At 44.8% G+C, this 25129-nt stretch overlaps 1 protein-coding gene across 4 annotated transcripts in view; it reads left to right on the forward strand.

The window, feature by feature from the left end:
- The first annotated feature begins 1639 nt into the window (after positions 1–1639).
- The window catches only part of slc50a1 (solute carrier family 50 member 1), a 34201-nt gene continuing 10711 nt past the window's right edge, over positions 1640–25129 (forward strand). The window contains exons 1-5 of one of the 4 annotated variants that reach the window (XM_084335983.1): positions 1640–1855; positions 3018–3095; positions 3466–3589; positions 9259–9420; positions 22065–22184. In XM_084335983.1, coding sequence (XP_084192109.1) covers positions 1788–1855; positions 3018–3095; positions 3466–3589; positions 9259–9420; positions 22065–22184 — 552 coding nt within the window. In that variant the 5' untranslated portion in view covers positions 1640–1787. The remainder of the gene's footprint in view (positions 1856–3017; positions 3096–3465; positions 3590–9258; positions 9421–22064; positions 22185–25129) is intronic. The other 3 variants (XM_084335985.1, XM_084335984.1, XM_084335986.1) reach the window with 3 other exon arrangements.

Below are 25129 nucleotides of genomic sequence, written 5' to 3' on the forward strand. Positions count from 1 at the left end.
AAGACGAAATTACCTACCTGGGTTCCATCCTAGAGGAAAATCTTTCCTGTGACAAAATGGCATCCAATGTAATAAAAAAAGTCAACCAACGAACTAGATTCTTGTACCGGATCTCCTCTCTGGTAAACAAGAATACCCTGAAGACTCTGGCAGGAGCACTCATTCAAGGGTACTATGACTATGCGTGCACCTCATGGTACCAAAGCACCTCAAAGGCGCTTAAAACAAAATTACAAACATCACAAAACAAACTGGTCAGACTACTACTTGACCTGAACCCCAGAACCCACCTCACCCCTGCCCACTTTGCCAACCTAGGATGGCTTAGAGTAGACGACAGAGTACAGCAACTTGCAATGGGCCTGGTCTACAAGATACACTATACGACCGGGGTGCCCATGTACATGTCAAAATACTTCCCAAAGGTCAGTGAATACCACAACCACTACACCAGAGGAAGCTCAACAAATCATGTTAAACCCAGATTCGGCTCAAACAAGGGACTAAACACGTTTCGCAATTATGCCACAACAATGTGGAACACCCTACCCAAAGCTGTAAAGGAATGTGAATCCCTGCCCACATTCAAAACCGCTCTTAAAGAGCACCTACGGGAGGCTGCAATTCGAAACTGGCCACCGTAAATGCCCAAAACCCCCACCACCTCCTAATAGACAGTCTCCTCACCACCGCGTATATATTCCCTCCCCGCCGTATGTATATTTCCCTCCCACCCACCCACCCCCTCCTAATGTACAGTCCCCTCCCCATCATATGTATATACTCTGTCAGGATCTAGGGGTAACAGTACTGTATATTTGAATACCGTTATGTCACAAATGTATCAGTACTAAATACCTATATGTCCCTATGCCATAAATGTCATGTATGTTGTGTATGTCATAAATGTCTATATGAATTGAAAATGGGGGACCCTGATGGAAACAAGACAAACGTCTTTCTCAGGTCTGCATCCCCTTAACAATTGTATGTATTGAGCCGTACTGTATTGTACCCATTCTGCAATCTGTTAAATAAAGTTTTCATTCATTCATTCATTCAGATGTCAAACCTCTCTTCGTTGTACTGTACTTAGTACTTGTTGTGCTGTATAATGACAACACATTTTAATCTAATCTAATCTGACTAACTCCCTAATGAATGAATTCATTCATTCATTCATTCATCCATTCACTCCAAATGTATCAAAAAGTGACAGAGTGAGTGCGTTTATTGGGTCTTCCAATATCCGCCAATCTAACTACGTGGTTCAAATCAACTTCCTGTCTTTTTAACTTTCTGTCGTGCTTCATGTCTATGGCTTGTGGGAAACATGCAATTAGAATCACCAGAAAGGCTTTCGAAATAGTGAAATGCCATGTTGGCCTCAATATTTTCAAAACAAATGATATGAAAAGGTTATAAAATGAACAAGAATGTGATCAAATCTGTAATAAAAATGGAGCTCAACGCATACATTTGATCGTATAAATCCGTTTGTTTCCCCAATACCAAGATGGCGGTGTTCTCGTGACGTCAGAGTGTCTTCGAGAATTGGTGCACATCTGAGCCCGCCCGTGCTTCTATTTGTCCAATTACATTGCAGGAATCTCGAGAATCCTGGTTACAAACACGGAAATGCTGGCTTTGGGACGTCAGCGTAGATAGTTCTCTGTTGTCAACTCAGGGTTTCATATTATGCTATACTTTGATATTTGTGAGTAAAAAAACACACATTAGCAGCAAATACCTAACCAGATAGTACCACATATTTCGGTTTCCGTTCTATGGAGTTTTTGCAGCTTCTGTCATGGGCGTGCATCGTATTTACAGTCGGGATGTTCTCGACTGGACTGTAAGTGATCTGCATAACTAACGTTATATGGAGGTATTATTATTATCATGTTCGACTCAATCATCAAATCCCCAGTAACTTAAACTCTGCTTCAATGATAGAAAAATAAAGAGAGCCGGACATATTCGATTCATTCCATTGATCTGTTTTTGGAGCCTATACAACGTTTTAGTTTGTTTTTGCTAATCTACTTCATTGTCCCTCTTGACAGGAGTCTTGTCAGCCAGATAATGATTGATTTGTGTGTACAGTTTATGTATGCCGACTACTATGCTACTACTACCGGTCTAGACAGACTGCTGTCTAGAGTCAAACTCTAGTTAATCTTCTGCATTAGGTTTGATTGATTGATTGATTGAAAAGTTTATTAACAGATTGCAGAATGGGTACAGTACAGTACAGCTCAATACATACAATTGTTAAGAGGATGCAGACCTGAGAAAGACTTTCGTCTTGTTTCCATCAGGGTCCCCCATTTTCAATTCATCATATGACACACATGACATACAGATAGACAGTACTGCTACATCTATACATTTATGACATACCAGATTTTCAAATACAGTACTGTTTGTGATACTAAAAAAATCCAGAAGAAGAGTATATACATTTGACATAGAAACTGTGCATTGGGGGAGGTTGGGTAGGTGGGGGGGGGGGGGGGGGGGGGGGGAGGGGGTTGGGGGGGGGACACTGGGGGGGACACACTGTACATTGGAATACTGACATACATTTGACATGGAAACTGTACACTGGAGGAGGTTGGGTGGGTTGGGTGGGGTTGGGTGGGGCTGTACATTGGAATACTGACAAAGCCATGCTTGGTCTTTATTGTACAACTGGGTTAGGACATTTGTAGGGGCCAGTTTTGAATTGCAGTCTCCCGTAGGTGTTCTTTGAGAGTGTTTTTGAAGGTGGGTAGTGATTTACATTCCTTTACAGCTTTGGGTAGGGCGTTCCACATTGTTGTGGCATAATTGCGAAACGTGTTTAGTCCCTTGTTTGAGCCGAATCTGGGTTTTACATGATTTGTGGAGCTCCCTCTGGTGTTGTGATCGTGGTATTCACTGTGGTGTGTAACATCTTCATTATTCCTGCCTGAGAACGTCTTGATCTAAAATAATTTCGATTCTCTCTCTCTATCTGTGTATTTGTTTATCAGGACAGACTTGAAGAAGATGCGAGCATCCAAGAGTGCTGCCAATGTCCAGTTCCTTCCTTTCCTCACCACCTGCCTCAAGTGCGTGTGTGTGTGTGTGTTTTTCAAGTTCAAGTTTCTTTATTAGTTGTTATACAAAAATAGTAGAATACTTTTATATGAAATGCTTTTTCCTGTTCTGCTCATGAGAGTGTGCTAGATACAAATAGATAAGTATAAAATAGAAAGTCAAAAGTAACTAAACAAGTGTAAACAAAAGTGTTCAATATATACAATATTGCAGAGTAGAAAAATGAGGTATGAGTTGTAGTGCAAATCTCTTTACCAATAAATATAAGTGTGTGTGTGTGTGTCGTGCACACTCAACAGTTGACCGCCAATTAACAATGTACATCTGCTCTACTTCTCTGGCCAACATTTAATTATAATGGCACTATTTCTGTCTCCATAGTAACCTGGGCTGGTGGTATTATGGGGTTCTGAAGAGGGATGGGACAATAATCCTGGTCAACACCATTGGAGCCATGTTGCAGATCCTGTACATTGGCTCCTACTGTCACTACACCAAAGACAAGGTCAGCACACATGCAAGCCTACAACTTTTACCTTACTGTGAAAAACAACACTAACATTTTAGCCTAATGTAAACTATGGATTAGTCGGTCGCAGTCAACCAGCACCTGCTAACGGGTCGGACCCTTTAGCTCAGCTGGTTAGTGCGGCTGCCTGTGGATCCTATGGTCACAGGTTCAAATCTCTCAGGTACATTGGTGTCAGCGGTGGGATCTCACTTCCCTGTGAACCAGGTTCACGTAGCAATGGGGGTGGGATCTCTGTGCCTTAACCCCTGGGATAGTGCGAGGATGCACTTTCTCGGGGGCGGGGGGGCATATGTAAACTATGGATTAGTCGTCGCAGTCAACCAGCACCTGCTAACGGGTCGGACCCTTTAGCTCAGCTGGTTAGTGCAGCTGTCACGGTCACAGGTTCAAATCTCTCGGTTACACTAACAACAGTTTACTTCTGGTTCAGTCGGGGCAGGAAATTAATGTTATTTTTTTCCACTGGCAATACTGACCGGTCAAATCAAACTGATATCTACATGATCTCACCTGCCATTGTAGCAGGTAGAGTAGGAGAGACGTACTGGCCACAGACTAAATGTACCAGCAGGTAGAGTAGGAGAGACGTACTGGCCACAGACTAAATGTACCAGCAGGTAGAGTAGGAGAGACGTACTGGCCACAGACTAAATGTACTGGCAGGTAGAGTAGGAGAGACGTACTGGCCACAGACTAAATGTACCGGCAGGTAGAGTAGGAGAGACGTGCTGGCCACAGACTAAATGTACCGGCAGGTAGAGTAGGAGAGGCGTACTGGCCACAGACTGAATGTACCAGCAGGTAGAGTAGGAGAGACGTACTGGCCACAGACTAAATGTACTGGCAGGTAGAGTAGGAGAGGCGTACTGGCCACAGACTAAATGTACCAGCAGGTAGAGTAGGAGAGACGTACTGGCCACAGACTAAATGTACTGGCAGGTAGAGTAGGAGAGACGTACTGGCCACAGACTAAATGTACCGGCAGGTAGAGTAGGAGAGACGTACTGGCCACAGACTAAATGTACTGGCAGGTAGAGTAGGAGAGGCGTACTGGCCACAGACTAAATGTACTGGCAGGTAGAGTAGGAGAGACGTACTGGCCACAGACTAAATGTACCAGCAGGTAGAGTAGGAGAGACGTACTGGCCACAGACTGAATGTACCAGCAGGTAGAGTAGGAGAGACGTACTGGCCACAGACTAAATGTACTGGCAGGTAGAGTAGGAGAGACGTACTGGCCACAGACTGAATGTACCAGCAGGTAGAGTAGGAGAGGCGTACTGGCCACAGACTAAATGTACTGGCAGGTAGAGTAGGAGAGGCGTACTGGCCACAGACTGAATGTACCGGCAGGTAGAGCAGGAGAGACGTACTGGCCACAGACTAAATGTACCAGCAGGTAGAGTAGGAGAGACGTACTGGCCACAGACTAAATGTACTGGCAGGTAGAGTAGGAGAGGCGTACTGGCCACAGACTAAATGTACTGGCAGGTAGAGTAGGAGAGGCGTACTGGCCACAGACTAAATGTACCGGCAGGTAGAGTAGGAGAGGCGTACTGGCCACAGACTAAATGTACCAGCAGGTAGAGTAGGAGAGACGTACTGGCCACAGACTAAATGTACTGGCAGGTAGAGTAGGAGAGGCGTACTGGCCACAGACTAAATGTACTGGCAGGTAGAGCAGGAGAGACGTACTGGCCACAGACTAAATGTACTGGCAGGTAGAGCAGGAGAGACGTGCTGGCCACAGACTAAATGTACCGGCAGGTAGAGTAGGAGAGACGTACTGGCCACAGACTAAATGTACTGGCAGGTAGAGTAGGAGAGACGTGCTGGCCACAGACTAAATGTACCAGCAGGTAGAGTAGGAGAGGCGTACTGGCCACAGACTAAATGTACTAGCAGGTAGAGTAGGAGAGGCGTACTGGCCACAGACTAAATGTACCAGCAGGTAGAGTAGGAGAGGCGTACTGGCCACAGACTAAATGTACTAGCAGGTAGAGTAGGAGAGGCGTACTGGCCACAGACTAAATGTACCAGCAGGTAGAGTAGGAGAGGCGTACTGGCCACAGACTAAATGTACTAGCAGGTAGAGTAGGAGAGGCGTACTGGCCACAGACTAAATGTATCAGCAGGTAGAGTAGGAGAGGCGTACTGGCCACAGACTAAATGTACCAGCAGGTAGAGCAGGAGAGGCGTACTGGCCACAGACTAAATGTAGCAGCAGGTAGAGTAGGAGAGACGTGCTGGCCACAGACTAAATGTACCAGCAGGTAGAGTAGGAGAGGCGTACTGGCCACAGACTAAATGTACTGGCAGGTAGAGTAGGAGAGGCGTACTGGCCACAGACTAAATGTACTGGCAGGTAGAGCAGGAGAGACGTACTGGCCACAGACTAAATGTACTAGCAGGTAGAGTAGGAGAGGCGTACTGGCCACAGACTAAATGTACCAGCAGGTAGAGTAGGAGAGGCGTACTGGCCACAGACTAAATGTACTGGCAGGTAGAGTAGGAGAGGCGTACTGGCCACAGACTAAATGTACTGGCAGGTAGAGTAGGAGAGACGTACTGGCCACAGACTAAATGTACCAGCAGGTAGAGTAGGAGAGGCGTACTGGCCACAGACTAAATGTACCAGCAGGTAGAGTAGGAGAGGCGTACTGGCCACAGACTAAATGTACCAGCAGGTAGAGTAGGAGAGACGTACTGGCCACAGACTAAATGTACCAGCAGGTAGAGTAGGAGAGGCGTACTGGCCACAGACTAAATGTACCGGCAGGTAGAGTAGGAGAGGCGTACTGGCCACAGACTAAATGTACCGGCAGGTAGAGTAGGAGAGACGTACTGGCCACAGACTAAATGTACTGGCAGGTAGAGTAGGAGAGGCGTACTGGCCACAGACTAAATGTACCAGCAGGTAGAGTAGGAGAGACGTACTGGCCACAGACTAAATGTACCAGCAGGTAGAGTAGGAGAGGCGTACTGGCCACAGACTAAATGTACCAGCAGGTAGAGTAGGAGAGACGTACTGGCCACAGACTAAATGTACTGGCAGGTAGAGTAGGAGAGACGTACTGGCCACAGACTAAATGTACCAGCAGGTAGAGTAGGAGAGGCGTACTGGCCACAGACTAAATGTACCAGCAGGTAGAGTAGGAGAGGCGTACTGGCCACAGACTAAATGTACCAGCAGGTAGAGTAGGAGAGGCGTACTGGCCACAGACTAAATGTACCAGCAGGTAGAGTAGGAGAGGCGTACTGGCCACAGACTAAATGTAGCAGCAGGTAGAGTAGGAGCGGCGTGCTGGCCACAGACAATGTACTGGCAGGTAGAGTAGGAGAGACGTGCTGGCCACAGACTAAATGTACCAGCAGGTAGAGTAGGAGAGGCGTACTGGCCACAGACTAAATGTACCAGCAGGTAGAGTAGGAGAGACGTACTGGCCACAGACTAAATGTACTGGCAGGTAGAGTAGGAGAGGCGTACTGGCCACAGACTAAATGTACCAGCAGGTAGAGTAGGAGAGGCGTGCTGGCCACAGACTAAATGTACCAGCAGGTAGAGTAGGAGAGGCGTACTGGCCACAGACTAAATGTACTGGCAGGTAGAGTAGGATAGACGTGCTGGCCACAGACTAAATGTACTGGCAGGTAGAGTAGGAGAGACGTGCTGGCCACAGACTAAATGTACCAGCAGGTAGAGTAGGAGAGGCGTACTGGCCACAGACTAAATGTACCAGCAGGTAGAGTAGGAGAGACGTGCTGGCCACAGACTAAATGTACTGGCAGGTAGAGTAGGATAGACGTACTGGCCACAGACTAAATGTACTGGCAGGTAGAGTAGGAGAGACGTGCTGGCCACAGACTAAATGTACTGGCAGGTAGAGTAGGAGAGACGTGCTGGCCACAGACTAAATGTACCAGCAGGTAGAGTAGGATAGACGTACTGGCCACAGACTAAATGTACTGGCAGGTAGAGTAGGAGAGACGTGCTGGCCACAGACTAAATGTACTGGCAGGTAGAGTAGGAGAGACGTACTGGCCACAGACTAAATGTACCAGCAGGTAGAGTAGGAGAGGCGTACTGGCCACAGACTAAATGTACTGGCAGGTAGAGTAGGAGAGGCGTGCTGGCCACAGACTAAATGTACCGGCAGGTAGAGTAGGAGAGGCGTACTGGCCACAGACTAAATGTACTGGCAGGTAGAGTAGGAGAGACGTACTGGCCACAGACTAAATGTACCAGCAGGTAGAGTAGGAGAGACGTACTGGCCACAGACTAAATGTACCAGCAGGTAGAGTAGGAGAGGCGTACTGGCCACAGACTAAATGTACCAGCAGGTAGAGTAGGAGAGGCGTACTGGCCACAGACTAAATGTACCAGCAGGTAGAGTAGGAGAGACGTACTGGCCACAGACTAAATGTACCAGCAGGTAGAGTAGGAGAGACGTGCTGGCCACAGACTAAATGTACTAGCAGGTAGAGTAGGAGAGACGTGCTGGCCACAGACTAAATGTACCGGCAGGTAGAGTAGGAGAGACGTACTGGCCACAGACTAAATGTAGCGGCAGGTAGAGTAGGAGAGGCGTACTGGCCACAGACTAAATGTACCAGCAGGTAGAGTAGGAGAGGCGTACTGGCCACAGACTAAATGTACCAGCAGGTAGAGTAGGAGAGGCGTACTGGCCACAGACTAAATGTACCAGCAGGTAGAGTAGGAGAGACGTACTGGCCACAGACTAAATGTACCAGCAGGTAGAGCAGGAGAGACGTACTGGCCACAGACTAAATGTACCAGCAGGTAGAGTAGGAGAGACGTACTGGCCACAGACTAAATGTAGCAGCAGGTAGAGTAGGAGAGGCGTACTGGCCACAGACTAAATGTACCAGCAGGTAGAGTAGGAGAGGCGTACTGGCCACAGACTAAATGTACCGGCAGGTAGAGTAGGAGAGACGTACTGGCCACAGACTAAATGTACCAGCAGGTAGAGTAGGAGAGGCATGCTGGCCACAGACTAAATGTACTAGTAGCAGGTAGAGTAGGAGAGACGTGCTGGCCATGCAGCAGCAGGTGGCAGGAGGCTGGTCTTAATTTCCCTTCCTGGCACAAAATCTTACTATGGTTCAGTTCTATTTGGTTCATTTCAATACTTTTTTTAAAAGTGTAAAAAGGGTCTTGACTGATCTAGTCAGCAATTTATTAAACCGGTATATGCCATTAAATCTTACACTTAAACATTATCTATAAATCAATTGTTTACATTATCATTATAATTATTTTAATATAAAGTTGATGCGCGATTTTACAGACCGATACAGTTGAAATTCCAAATTCCAACGTCGCTTCAGTTACCCCACCTCTGTGTGTGTGTGTGTGTGTGTGTGTGTGTGTGTGTGTGTGTGTGTGTGTGTGTGTGTGTGTGTGTGTGTGTGTGTGTGTGTGTGTGTGTGTGTGTGTGTGTGTGTGTGTGTGTGTGTGTGTGTGTGTGTGTGTGTGTGTGTGTGTGTGTGTGTGTGTGTGTGTGTGTGTGTGTGTGTGTGTGTGTGTGTGTGTGTGTGTGTGTGTGTGTGTGTGTGTGTGTGTGCGCACGCCAAAGGCAGCTCTTCAGTGTGTTGTCAACGTCTTCCTGTGTTTGTTTCAGAGGCGCGCCGTGTCCCAGACGCTAGCAGCGACAGCGGTGCTGGCCGGCGGCTGGTTGTACTTCACGGTCATACTGCCCCCGGGACTGTCTCAGCTGCACCAGCTGGGCCTCACCTGCAGCGTGGTCACCGTCAGCATGTACATGTCTCCCCTCACGGATCTGGTATAGAACATGCAGCCAACACTCGCACTCAAGTCTACTATTGCAGTGGTTTCCAAAACTTTATTTCCCCCCCACGGCACCCCAACTCTTCAAATAAATATATACATGTTTTGCAACGTGTCGGAACATCATACCATCATTTTGCTTGTAAAATTCTTAATGGTGCTGTAAGTGGTATTTATTTTTGTTAAAATAAGTGTTAAATAGCTCTGCATTCCTACAGCCATCACTGATGTATAGTGTCTGGTCAGTAACATGGGTCTTACCAGACCCTCAGCTCTGCACTAAACAGACTTTTCTTTATTTCTGGTATCCCATTCCACTTTATAATAAGTAAAACAAGATAGTTTTACTTATTTTAAGAAATCTTGCCAAGCTAAATTTGCTTACTGCACTGGCAGATTACTTTACCTGTTTAACGCACATATTTGCTTAAAACTAACTTTTATTAATTATTTTTGTCAGACAGTTTTTTTTCAGTGTGGAGTTCTCTCTCCTGATTGGATCAACTTAAAGTGTATTTTCTGTTTACTGCAGAGTGGAGGGACTAGGAGACCCATGTTACTGACAACACTCACACATACGTATTAGTGATGGCTGTCAGAATGTAGACCACTTATTTTAACAAATAAATACCACTTACAGCATATTTTAAAACTGATACATGAGTCACACTATTTTCACTCCTGGTCCTTATGAGCACAGAAGGATGAGCCCATAAAATCACAATTTCAATGAAAATAATTTGTAGATAAAATATTACAAATATTTAAAATTATATTATCATTCACCAGAGTTAAAAACACACAGGCAGAGGCTATGACAATATAAAAAAAGCGTGTTCTGAGAACAGAGAAACAAAGAAAGAGATTGTGAAACAGGACATGCTTTTCATCTCTCTCTCTCTCTCTCTCTCTCTCTCTCTCTCTCTCTCTCTCTCTCTCTCTCTCTCTCTCTCTCTCACTCTCTCCCCCCTCTCTCTCTCTCTCTCTCTCTCTCTCTCTCTCTCTCTCTCTCTCTCTCTCTCTCTCTCTCCCCCCCCCTCTCTCCTCTTGCTTTCTCTCAACATACACATGTTGACAGCACTCTTTGAGAGGGAGGAACATTCAGTTCCAGAAGGCAAAAGCTATTCAAACTATGTTTAGTGTGTGTGCCTTAGCACAGCGCTAAAAGGCAGTGTGGAGATGGGTCTGGCAATGTGAAACTAGCGTGCGTTTGGCCGTCCATTTGTAGATAATTCTGCTTGCTCCTCTTGGGCTTTAGCGGCCAAACTAGCAGCCAATGTTGTGGAGAGAGAGAGAGATCTGATTGGATCCCGGAGCTAGTCATAGACTTCATTCAATGGTGGAAAATATTTGAGAACAAATGAGACTCGAGTGGGGAAACACTAGTGCCCATTTGCGCTTGACGGACGTTAAGAAACCATATTTCCAAGGAACTACTCCGTAGCGAGTATAGCCTATTAAATTTGCTATGAACACTTTATATGTTTATTCAGTTTATAAACTAATGTGCCCATGTAATTCAATCTTTATTTTAAATTTTTTTATATGCTGTGTGATTAAATGTACAGTATATGTAGAATTAGAATGTGAGAGGGCGGTCAGGTGGCGTAACGGAGATTGTGTTTGTCACCAAACCCCGGAGCGGCTAGATTCGCCTGTTCGAATCCAGCTCACAGCTCCGGGGTTGTCACCAGCTTGGCTGGCCGTTCACACTAATACAATTGGCTGTATTAGAGGGTGGGCGAAGCTGGCGGGGTGGGTCCGGGTTGTTGTAAACAGCGACTCCTACAGTTCGGTCGGGGCGTCTGCTAAGCGCGGATAGGACTTGAGTGGGATAGTGTGATCCTTCCACACGCTACGCCCTCTCAATGAGAATCCGCGCTGCCAGGTGAAAAGAAGCGGTTGATTGGCTGGACGTGTGTCGGAGGAAGCACGTGGTAGCCTCCACTCTCCCAGACCGACTGTGGGGGGTAAGTGCGCAGCGACCAGGAAGGGGATTGGGAATTGGCATAACGACTAACATTGGGATGGGAGAAAAATCGGAGCAAAATGGAGGGGAAAAAAGATAAAAAAAAAAAAAAAATAGAATTAGAATGTGAATATGAGCAGATTGTGCACAGCACCACTGGACAGCTGTGGCACCCACTTTGGGAACCACTGTACTATTGTACCCGTATCCCTCACTGACCTGGTGTAGACTATACAGTTAACACTGGCACTCGGGCGGCCAGGTGGTGCAGTGGGCAAGGCACTCACCACCAATGCTGGATACGCTGGGTTCGCGTGTTCGATCCCAGCTCTCCACATTGTTTTCAGTTTGGCTGGTCGTCCGTACTAATACAATTGGCAGTATTAGAGGGTGGGAAAGGTGATGGGTGGGTCCTGGGCATTGTAAACAGAAAAATACTCCTACAGTTCGGTCGGGGCGCCTGCTCAGCGAAGGAAGGATCTGGAGGGAGGTAGTGTGACCTTCCACACGTTACACTCTCCCAGTGAGAATCTGAGCTGCCAGGCTGGCTGCCGGCTGGCTGTGCATGTGTCGGAGGATAGCATGTGATAGTCTCCGGCCTCCCGGACCAACAGTAGGGGGGGTGCGCAACAACCAGGAAGGGAGTTGGGAATTGGCATAACGACTAACAGTGGGATGGGAGAAAAATCGGAAAAAGAGGAGGGGGGGAAAAGATAGTAAAAAAAAAAAACACTGGCACTCACATGGACTGTCTACCTCACTGACCTGGTGTAGACTATACAGTTAACACTGGCACTCACATGGACTGTCTACCTCACTGACCTGGTGTAGACTATACAGTTAACACTGGCACTCACATGGACTGTCTACCTCACTGACCTGGTGTAGACTATACAGTTAACACTGGCACTCGCATGGACTGTCTACCTCACTGACCTGGTGTAGACTATACAGTTAACACTGGCACTCACATGGACTGTCTACCTCACTGACCTGGTGTAGACTATACAGTTAACACTGGCACTCGCATGGACTGTCTACCTCACTGACCTGGTGTAGACTATACAGTTAACACTGGCACTCGCATGGACTGTCTACCTCACTGACCTGGTGTAGACTATACAGTTAACACTGGCACTCGCATGGACTGTCTACCTCACTGACCTGGTGTAGACTATACAGTTAACACTGGCACTCGCATGGACTGTCTACCTCACTGACCTGGTGTAGACTATACAGTTAACACTGGCACTCATGGACTATCTCCCTGGCTGACTTTGCGTAAAACATACAGACCGTCGCATGTATTATTGTACCTGTCTTTCTGTCTCTCCCCGTCTCTCTCTCTCTTATCTGGTAGAGTACACACAGGGGGCTTTCTCACTAGCCATTCGGGGTCGAATCAGCTCCGCTCCGTACTCGCTCCGTCCTTGGGTGTGAACTTCCCCCCTCCCTCTCCCACCTCTAGTTTGTGTACACACTGCAGTCTTGGTGCGCGTTTACGGTTTGCGTTTTGAGCGTGTAAGCTGCCGTAGGCGATGATGTCACACTCTAACGTCAACACAGGAAGAGTTTAACACACGGTGGTGGAAACTGGATGCTGATATAAAGATACAAATAACCAATAAATATGAAGTTATATTTGAACCTCTGTTGTCAAGCCTCGTCAATATAACCCACCCCCTTTTCTCACGAATGGAACTGGTGTCGTGGAGTCCGCTTTTAGAGCGTTTTCCAGGGTTTATTACTAGTTAGCAGCTAACATTAGCCCATTGCTCGCGTCAATTATATTGCATGTCATTGATCTACCGGTCGATCATGGCCGACTGGTTGGGCACCACTGGTCTATAGAAATAAATGCATTCGAACAAGAAACCAATGTATAGTAGACATAGCAATGGCAAAAAAATTGCCAGGCCTAATGCGAGCCAGGGAAGTCTTGTGCTTGAGTTGTAACGTGGCTTCATCTCGAAGTTTTCATCCACTGAGCCGTGAGGCTCAACATGCTTGTTTGGTTGAGGTCTGAACTCGCCAAATTGTCCATAAATATCGTTTTGTGGGTATTGTCCAGTTGTTGCTGTATGTTTTTATCTGCCCAAAATTCAAGCAAGCATGAAAGCATTACAATAAGCTTGCACACCACGCCCCCTGCTCCGTTGTCGGGGACACTGGCGCGCACCCGAGACCACCTCTTCCAGCGGTCCAGGTTTGGAGCGTCCCCGGGGAAGGGCGGGAGCGCTCTCATCATGCAGCGCTCTGATTCCACCCCGATGGCTAGTGTGAAAGCCCCTGCTAAGACACTGTGCTATTATTGTATTGGCCCTGGTCACTGACCAGTTGTAGAACATACACGACAGTTAACTAGGGGGAATCGCCAGAGGCCTCACGATACGATACTATCGCGATACTTGCGTCACGATACGCTGAGTATTGCGATTTCTTAATTTTTTTGATCAAATTGAATTTATAAAAAATTTTCAACTGCAAAGTAAAACTTTGTCAACATGTTTTATCTAATAAAATAAAGTTCAGTCTTTTCATCTCACTTCAATCATTTTTATTGCAGAACATGGTATTTTCTCAAGCAGACGGATGTAAACACTGTAATCTGTGTTGCATGTACCTGACAAACTGAACTGTTTGTATTACAGTCATATTCCAACTTAACTGAATGCACATGTGTGTGTGTGGACTACTGTCCTATTACAGGTATTGAAATGAACAATGCAACTTTCTTATACATTTTTTTTGTTTTTTTGTTGAATAATTAAATATCGATACTTGGCGTCCCTGTATCGATACAGTATCGCCACACAATGTATCGCGATACTACTACGTATCGATTTCCCCCCCCACCCCTACAGTTAACATGTATTGTTTCTCAGCATTCTTCGGTGCTTCTCCGGTCTCATGTACCACAAGATGGTTATTCGTCTCTTGGGATCATTGAGCAAGGATATTGACACCTTCCGGGACTGCTAGCTATCAAAACGATACCGGTTTATGTTGAAAATACTACTAAAAGTAGCTAGGCTATATTTATATGAGCTAACCGGCAATGGACAGCTCTACTAAATGAGGACACAATGTGGGCCTTGACCCTGTGTTTGAGAGCTGCTGCTGTGCCTACCTCCACCCCCTCACCCGGTGCAGCACATACAGACGGCACTTCATCTGTGTACCCTGTGAAGTGAATGTACCGTTGTCCATTGAAATAGATACAGTATAAAGTTACACCTTTTGAACACAAGAAGGCAGGTTGCTGCTCAGAGCCGTTACTCCACAAATAACGGGGGAGGGGAGGTACAGGTATGGGCAGGGTAAGACATAAATACACGCAATCAAATTCTAGTACAGTAGAAAAGGAAAAAAAGGCAGTGTAAACAATATAATTAACTCTGAATATACACACATGAGCAAGTAAGCAGTGTAATCAAAGGTGCATGCCTGATCAGTTATATTATACGTTACAATAAATATGCTCAATAACACTAGGATCTAAATATATACTATGAGTAAGTATCAGCCACTGAGCAAGGGTTCGGATATTTCACGCTCTGGCTGAAAGAGAGACCGGATCCCAGCGAATCTCTTGGTTACATCACTATTGGAACAATATTGGTTTCATGTTCATAGGTTAAGTATTTAATTTAAATGTCATCTTGTTGCACGTTATTAAAGGTAGAAAAATCGAGTGATCTATGAACCAAATCCATTAATTATTTTCAGCAAATCTAGCTACAAGATTGTGTTTGCTAGGTTGGGCAATATTGTGTTTTAAAGGTGAAATATTTAGAATGTTCATTATTTGACCAAACAAAATGCCTGTTATGCCCGTAGGCAGAATAACACACATTAGGGGCAGAAGGCACAGTCTCTGGAGGAGAGCATCCAAACCAGGAGATTTCTTTTCTTTTTATTCAACTTTCTTGACAAATACTTGTGCTGATTCAAGAGACCGTTCACGACTGTAGAAGTCGAATTGGAATGCGCTGCCTCATTAAGTGCACCGCTGTTGTTCATAATGTCCCAGTGGTTCAGTGAGTGAGTGAGTGAGACAGCAGTTGCAAGTTGAGGTAAATTCGAGCGAGCTGTCTTGCTCCATGGCAGGAAGGAAATATAGCCCTATCCTAATAACACGTTTTCATAGCTGATGATGTTAATGAGTAGAGCTTCAGTGAGTGTAGACATCTCTCCCGAGTGCCCTTCTAGTTAGACTATAAAACCAACATTTTGACAGGCAAGGCCGTCTCCTGATGGAGACTGCTTTGCCTGTCGAAACGCCGGGTTTCATAGCCTAATAAATCTATTTTGCTTTTGAGTTTGCACCGTATACGGCCACCTTCTTCACGGTTTTGATTCACTAGCTGTGGCAAGCACCTCATCAGTCTCGATGAGTGTGTTCTCTCCACTGCTGCTTATTGTCAGCAGCAACACTTAACATTCTGACGATGAGCATCATCATTAGGGGTGTAACAATTTAAATGTTTAATTGAAAATGATGAGTGTTCAATTTCAGTCATCTAAACTAGACACGGGGTGTCAAGTCAAGAGTTTTATTTGTCACGGCATACAAGTATACAATGAAATGCGGGTGGTCTTGCCCGCAACGATGTGCAATACAGTAGTAACAACATATAATAGAATCCAATAAAACAACATTGTGCAATAAACCGGTAACATAGTAGGGCATACGTCGCGTTATGTTTGGCCAACTAGTTTTAGTGTGGGCACTAAATGTAAACAATAAACAGAAACTGACACTACATAACGTTAGCTAATAGCTCAGTAAAATAAATTACACAAATACTGCTTGAAGATCCTCTTGTCAAGTCGGTGGTATGGAAGGACTTTGGTTTCCTCATGACCTATGAGAACATGTCTAACAATGTTTGCATTGCTTATAATAGACCAACGGCCAGATGTGAAAATGTGTCTACCATATCCCCCAGCACGGTTAAGTAAGGGATAATGTATAGCTACGAGGTCATTGTCGCAAAATAATTGACAGACACGGAGTTTAGAACACAGAGGCGCAGCCGAGGTGTTTTAAACGTCAGTGAAGGTCAATTATTTTGCGACAATGACCGAGTATAGGCTATACATTATCCCGCTTATTACATGGCTAACTTACTAACAATATACCTAATTCATCGACAAGACGAGATCAAATGCAGACGCAGTTGTTCTGTGGCTCTGTCAGCCCAAATAAAGTGATTATTATTATCGGCAGCCGGCAGGTCTGTGGTCTGATTGCATGACTGAGTGCAGCTGTGCATATGCTGAGCAGCACTGATACAGTGTTGTAGTGGGCTTGATTGGTCCAGCTGCGCACAGCGGTCATTATTGTTCGGCAGAGGTCCGTTATCGAGTAATATCGGACCTCTGACGAGCGCTATTGACCAATCACAAGCAAGCATTTCGGCAAATGTGAAAACGCCATGTAATAACACTAGTTAGTAACCTGACCACATTTCAACATTAATGTAACATTATTGAGAGCCTGAGCAATGCAGAATTAAAGGGAAATAACACCCATTTAAATAATTTACATAATGTTCTTCCTGTGTCCCAGGGCAGTTGAGTCAATATTTGTGAACACACACCACTCCCCTAAAACTAGAAATCCGAGAGAACCCTCCAATCAGTGATGTCACTGGGATGTAAAGTCTGGGACTGCTCCATAGACAATGAATGGGGCTCTGAATTTATGAGGCCATAAAATCTTTTTTTGTGAGCTCTTGCACCCAAATTAGGTTTTAATTCTGGTTCAGACCTTCTAGCAATGCTAGAATATAAACCTCACACATTCATATTATGGCCTCATAAATTCAGAGCCCCATCCATTGTCTATAGAGCTGCCCCATGTTTTAGATCCCAGTTACACATCACCGATTGGAAGGGTTCTCTTGGATTTATAGCTTTGGGAGAGAGTGGTGTCTGGTGTGTGTTCACAAATATTGACTCGACTGCCCTGGGGCACAGGATGAACATAATTATGTAAATCCTTAAAATGGATGGCATTCCCCTTTAATTCAGCATTGCTCAGGCTCTCAATAATATTAGCCTTTACATTGTACAGCAGGGGCAACGGCTTTAACAGCAGGGGCAACTAGTGTTAACCGTGCTGGGGGATATGGTAGACACATTTTCATATCTGGCCGTTTGTCTTTTATAAACGATACAAACGTTCTGATTTCTAGCTTCTGGAGCGGTGTGCGGTGTTCACAAATACTGACTGAACCGGCCCGGGGCACAGCAAGAACATACTGTATGTGAATTTGTCACATGGGTGGCATTCCTCTTTAATTGCCCCTGACGAGGACGGGTGGACTTACAGCATTGAAAAGTTTTGGGGAAAAAAATACAAAAGCTTAGATACTTAATACTGGTCCCCACTTACTAACCCAGAGTAGAACACACAGACGACACTGAGACACTCACTAACCCAGAGTAGAACACACAGACAACACTGAGACACTCACTAACCCAGAGTAGAACACACAGACGACACTGAGACACTCACTAACCCAGAGTAGAACACACAGACAACACTGAGACACTCACTAACTCAGAGTAGAACATACAGACAACACAGAGACACTCACTAACCCAGAGTAGAACACAGACAACACTGAGACACTCACTAACTCAAAGTAGAACACACAGACAACACTGAGACACTCACTAACCCAGAGTAGAACACACAGACAACACAGAGACACTCACTAACCCAGAGTAGAACACACAGACAACACTGAGACACTCACTAACCCAGAGTAGAACACACAGACAACACTGAGACACTCACTAACCCAGAGTAGAACACACAGACAACACTGAGACACTCACTAACCCAGAGTAGAACACACAGACGACACTGAGACACTCACTAACCCAGAGTAGAACACACAGACAACACTGAGACACTCACTAACTCGGAGTAGAACACACAGACAACACAGAGACACTCACTAACTCAGAGTAGAACACAGACAACACTGAGACACTCACTAACCCAGAGTAGAACACACAGACAACACTGAGACACTCACTAACCCAGAGTAGAACACACAGACAACACTGAGACACTCACTAACCCAGAGTAGAACACACAGACAACACAGAGACACTCACTAACCCAGAGTAGAACATACAGACAACACAGAGACACTCACTAACCCAGAGTAGAACACAGACAACACTGAGACACTCACTAACCCAGAGTAGAACACACAGACAACACTGAGACACTCACTAACCCAGAGTAGAACACACAGACAACACTGAGACACTCACTAACCCAGAGTAGAACATACAGACAACACAGAGACACTCACTAACCCAGAGTAGAACACACAGACAACACTGAGACACTCACTAACCCAGAGTAGAACACACAGACAACACTGAGACACTCACTAACCCAGAGTAGAACACACAGACAACACTGAGACACTCACTAACCCAGAGTAGAACACACAGACGACACTGAGACACTCACTAACCCAGAGTAGAACACACAGACAACACTGAGACACTCACTAACTCGGAGTAGAACACACAGACAACACTGAGACACTCACTAACCCAGAGTAGAACACACAGACGACACTGAGACACTCACTAACCCAGAGTAGAACATACAGACAACACTGAGACACTCACTAACCCAGAGTAGAACACACAGACAACACTGAGACACTCACTAACCCAGAGTAGAACACACAGACAACACAGAGACACTCACTAACCCAGAGTAGAACATACAGACAACACTGAGACACTCACTAACCCAGAGTAGAACACACAGACAACACTGAGACACTCACTAACCCAGAGTAGAACACACAGACGACACTGAGACACTCACTAACTCAAAGTAGAACACACAGACAACACTGAGACACTCACTAACCCAGAGTAGAACACAGACAACACTGAGACACTCACTAACCCAGAGTAGAACACACAGACAACACTGAGACACTCACTAACTCGGAGTAGAACACACAGACAACACTGAGACACTCACTAACCCAGAGTAGAACACACAGACGACACTGAGACACTCACTAACCCAGAGTAGAACACACAGACAACACTGAGACACTCACTAACCCAGAGTAGAACACAGACAACACAGAGACACTCACTAACCCAGAGTAGAACACAGAGACGACACTGAGACACTCACTAACCCAGAGTAGAACACACAGACAACACTGAGACACTCACTAACCCAGAGTAGAACACACAGACGACACTGAGACACTCACTAACCCAGAGTAGAACATACAGACAACACTGAGACACTCACTAACCCAGAGTAGAACACACAGACGACACTGAGACACTCACTAACTCAGAGTAGAACACACAGACAACACTGAGACACTCGCATGTACTACTCAAAGGATAATGGCAGACTAAAACGTATAATGGAAATATCCCCACAAAACATGGCATGCTATTCATCTCCCCCTTGCATGCCTAACATCTATACAGGAAGTATGCCAACACGAGGAACACTAGCCTAACACTAACCTACAGTACAGTATGTTACTGTCTACCAAATCTGCACGTGCAGCGTTTGACCTCTTGATCTTGTCCTGTCTCTTACTGTCATCCTGTGCAACCCCCCCACATACACCTTCCTGTTTATCTCTGTCTCCCCCTCCGTCTTTTCATCCGTCTCACTGCTCATAATGACCCTAAGTCACTTTCCTGCCTTTCATTCCCCTCATCTCTGTCTTCCTGTTATTCTCCGTCTCTGTGTGTGCTTCTGTCTCATCCCCCGGGTTACCCTCTGTTTTTCATGCATTACATTTACAACGTCCTGCTGCACAGTATAATGTATGTATTACCCCTTAACACTTTGAGTGCCACGGGTCCGGTGCCCCGGAACCCCGTTGCGTGCCACCACCCACTTCAATGATGGAGCTCTCATATTTGCGAACGCATAAACTATATCTTAAATTATGGCTATGTGTATAATATGGCCGTCGCTTATCAATGACTTGTTTGCAGTCAACATTGTCGAAACGGATTGTTTTTTAATCGGTTCATTTCCGTTTTATACCATTTTGAAAAACGCTAGTTACTTGAAAGTTCCAGAACATTTCAGAAGATTCTGTGATAATCGCCCTTTACTGGAATACACTGGAATACACAAAACACATTGTAATTTTTCGGCCTATTTATGAATAGTTTTCAAATAAACACTAGATTATCGATAGTATATGTGTACTTATGCACGCTATAGAAGCGGGCTGAATAATCTATTATCTATTTCCTGATCAGCACACACACACACACACACACACACACACACACACACATACACATATAAGGGGACACGTTGAGATATGTGAAAAAAAACTCTGATTACCCCAAGACTGGTAAAATAGATTCCTTACCTCAGATCAGATGTTCTCCAAAAAGATTATTCCAATTCCTGATCGCCATTCCAAATATCGATCGCGTTTATTGATCAAAAGCTGGGTACTGGAAACACAAATTTTCCGCTGTTCTGATGGTGGGCGATGACTCCAGTAGGCTCGGATTACATGTCTGACAAGTAAAATGTGGAAGCAGGACTTTTTTTTCTCCATGCATTTCATTCAATCCAATCCAAAGGGGTGCAGTACCATCCGGAGAGACGATAGGGGGCGGTATTTTCCCTGTTAGAGTTCAGACAGATCCCCACTGGTAACGTGAGGCTAGATTGATGAAAAATGTATGGAAAAAAAAACACGATATCTCTCGTCGTTGGCACTGAACGGTTAGCATGAACTAACGAGAAATCTCGTTGTTGGCACTCAAAGTGTTAAAGGTAGAATCTGTAATGCCGTCAAAAGGCAACCTCTAAGCAAAAGAGCCCCGCTTGATATTGTGCTTTGTTTACTGCCTTTTGTTTTGGTCTGACTTGTGGGTTGGAGTCATTTATTATACTATGAATTTCTCCAGACCTCTCTTGGTAGAGCCTGAGGTGTGGCCAGCAGTAGCAACACCTCCTCTATACCCACTGAAATCCAATCCAACCATCAGACAAAAACTAAAACTTGTAAACAAAGCGCAGTACCAAGTTGTCATCTTTTGCCTAGAGCAGGGGTGCCCAACCTTTTTTGAACCAAGATCTACTTTTTTATTTACCACCTAGCCCGAGAGCTACCAGCCAAAATTGTATATTGTAAGCCGTCATTTGAGGCTTTATAAAAGCAGCATAATGAGCACAAATCTGTCAGTGCCGAGTCTGACCTCATCTTAAATAACAAACAGCATTGCTTGTTGTAGTTAACAAGGAGAGGAAGAGTTGATTTAGCAAAAATATATATATATATATATTTTTTTTTAATAATCGAATTTTATTAATCAAGATCTACTTGAAATCAGCCCGCGATACCTGTCGATCGCGATCGACTGGTTGGGCACCACTGGCCTAGAGGTTGCTGTTTGACGACATTACATTCTACCTGTAAGGGTATTTACAATAACACAACACTATGCCGAAATGATGCTAGGCAAGCATACCCATATACTCTGACCTTTTATATAGTGACTAACTTTCCATATATGTTAATCGTTTCATTCAACATTATTCCAGTGTCTGGTCGAGTGTCCTGTTGATTGATGGTTCCCCTTGTCCCGCCTCTCCTCTGTGTATCCAGGTGGGGATAGTGCGTAGCGGTAACTTGGAGTGCCTGTCCTTCCCTCTGACTGTAGCCACCTTCCTCACCTCCACGTCCTGGGTGCTGTACGGGCACCAGCTGAAGGACTACTACATCATGGTGAGATTGAGCCACAGAGTGGACGAGCGCTGTGATGTAAACTCATGACGACACCGGTGACACCGAACATTTGACAAAATTATGCTCAATATCTGTAGAGTGCTTACTTTGATCTTGAGCGTTATGCGGCTACATTGATCCGCTGTGTCTGTCCGTCTATGTCTGTTTTTAATTCGTTTTCATGACTGGTATCCATTTGTTGGACAGAGTTGACGTTGTGTTGTAATTTAAAAATAAACCAACGGACAGTAATACCTTCTGTAAATGGTCTATCCACTCATTGACGGATCAATGATCAATGATTGCTCAAACATACTGTTGCTGGTCCGTACTGGTCCTCAGCTCCTCTCCAGTCGAGCTGCTGCAGGGTTTAAATCTGAAATATTTCCAAATCATCCACCATCTTTGAGTAACGTGTCGTGTCGTCTCTAGAGCCTCCTTTCTCTCCTTCACGCAAAGTGAAATCTCTTAAGTGAAAGTGAAACTTAAGCTACTCTGTATAAAATAGACCTGCTGTCTGCACTGACACTTTCACTTTATAATGTTGTCTGATCAAGTACGCGCTTAGTATTTTACTAATTATAGTGTGTTTTTATTTTTTATTTTTTTATGAATGTGGGCACTGATTAAATTAACTAAACAGAAAATTTACTAAATGGGTTTTATTTATATATATAAACATTTAAAAAAATATATAAAAAAAACATACTCCAGTGGGGAGGTGGGAAAGTGGCTGCCTGAACACCGGTATCACTGACTACCGCAGCAAGCCTAGTGTGCATGTGCCGTCAGTGCGTACTGTACACTTAGGGCCGTCACGATTAAAGATACATGGTGGAAACGGCATTTAAGGCACAGCAAGCTTCTGCAATATGACGTATTTATCACCAACCTTTTGGGGTGGGAGCAGGTCGACATTTGATTGACCTCCTAAAATACCTGCACATTGGAGGGCGGGCTTCAAAACTGAATTGGACTTAAAAAAAAAATGTAAGTGCTAAAAACATTGGCCCTCTTGTTGATGAATGTAAACATGACATAACTCACTGGTCCTCCTCTGGTGTTCACCTTACAAATATGGTGATTCTCCTCAAACTCTTATACCTGTTTCAACAACATTCCGATTTTTACGAGAAAGTATTTTTGTTTGCCATCAGCTAGATAAGACGGTGTCATTATTTCGAATGGGCTTAATGAACCTCCACGCATTAGGGAAGCTATTATTCTACAACTCCCTAAAGAGTCAGGCGGTCTGGCATTACCCATCTTTATTCATTATCACTTGGCGTGCAACACTGACACATTATGTTATTGGATCGATGCCCAAATGGAATTACTCTCATCAAACCTCTCCCTCCGATCTCTATTTCCCAAAACCCAGTTGTTACCAATTCAGTCAGGATCTGGATACAACCCTCTAACCCCTGGTTTTTAAGAATTATTTTTCCCCAACCTCTTCCTCCAACCCCACCTGTACTATCTATCTGGCATGACAAGGGTTTACTTAATATCAAAGATTCCTACAAGGAAGGAGTATTTTTGCTTTTTCGGTTTGATCAGCCAAAATCCCACTTTTTTGTTTCTTTCAAATTAGACATTTAATTAAATCTAAATATCCCCTTTTCCTCAATCACCCTCCTGGGTCCCAGATAGATTTTCTTCTGGCTTTGGATCCTGTCCTGAAACGCTCCATCGCCATCATTTATAACTCCATTGACTCCCTTAACTCTGATCGGATAACTCATTCGAAGCAGATTTGAGAGCAGGATGTTGCGAGTGCCAATACCTGACGACCGGTGGCACCATATTCTTGATCTAGTCCACTTCTCTTCTCTGTGTGCTAGTCATGGTGTATTGCAGTATAAAGTTATTTTCAGACTACATTATACAAATGCTCGATTAGCAAAAATGTATCCAGAGATACCAGTGATACTTGCAATAGGTGCAACAGTCTGCCGCTAACTATACGCATAATGTTCTGGTCCCGTCAAAACTGATTTCTGGCGTCAAATATTTAACACACTTGGGACAGTTTTTGGTATGAACCTTAAAGGAGTACTTTGACATTTTGTATTTCAGTTGGTTATTTTTCTTCACTTGACACTTGTCTCACTGGAGGAAACAGTTGACAGAATAATGTCCTACAGTTTCCTCATTGAAACCAAGGGGCAATACTAGCATACCGCTTGCAGCTAGCCGTTTCGACAATGAATGCTAAAAAAAGCTAACATGTCAAAGTACTCCTTTAACCATCTGTAGTGTGGTAGTGAAAGGGTTAACCGTCTGTAGTGTGGGAGTGGAAGGGTTAACCGTCTGTAGTGTGGGGGTGAAAGGGTTAACATTCTGTAGTGTGGTAGTGAAAGGGTTAACCGTCTGTAGTGTGGGAGTGAAAGTCTTAACCGCCTGTAGTGTGGTAGTGAAAGGCTTAACCGTCTTTAGTGTGGTAGTGAAAGTGTTAACCATCTGTAGTGTGGTAGTGAAATGGTTAACCATCTGTAGTGTGGTAGTGAAAGGGTTAACCCTCGAGTGTGGTAGTGAAATGGTTAACCGTCTGTAGTGTGGTAGTGAAAGGGTTAACCGTCTGTAGTGTGGGAGTGAAAGTCTTAACCGCCTGTAGTGTGGTAGTGAAAGGGTTAACGATAGGTTATAACTATAACCAAGTTCTGTGAGTAATGGTGACGCTCAGCGTCACGACTGCACTATACTTCACTCGTGCACGCGCACTGAATAAAAAATTCCACAATGTGCCTTTACATCCCAACATTCGTCTGGCCACACCCCTATCAGCTTACCTTCATAAGCAGGTGTGTGGTCACCTACTCGCCTCCTTCCCAAGCTTTCACCACAAGGTGAGATCAAGGGCCGCAGCGGCGCCTGACGCTGAGCGTCACCATTACTCACAGAACTTGGTTATAGTTATAACCTATCGTTCTGTTTCGTAATGG

Source organism: Notolepis coatsorum (assembly GCF_963971535.1).
Source record: "Notolepis coatsorum genome assembly, chromosome: 19".
NCBI lineage: Eukaryota > Metazoa > Chordata > Actinopteri > Aulopiformes > Paralepididae > Notolepis > Notolepis coatsorum.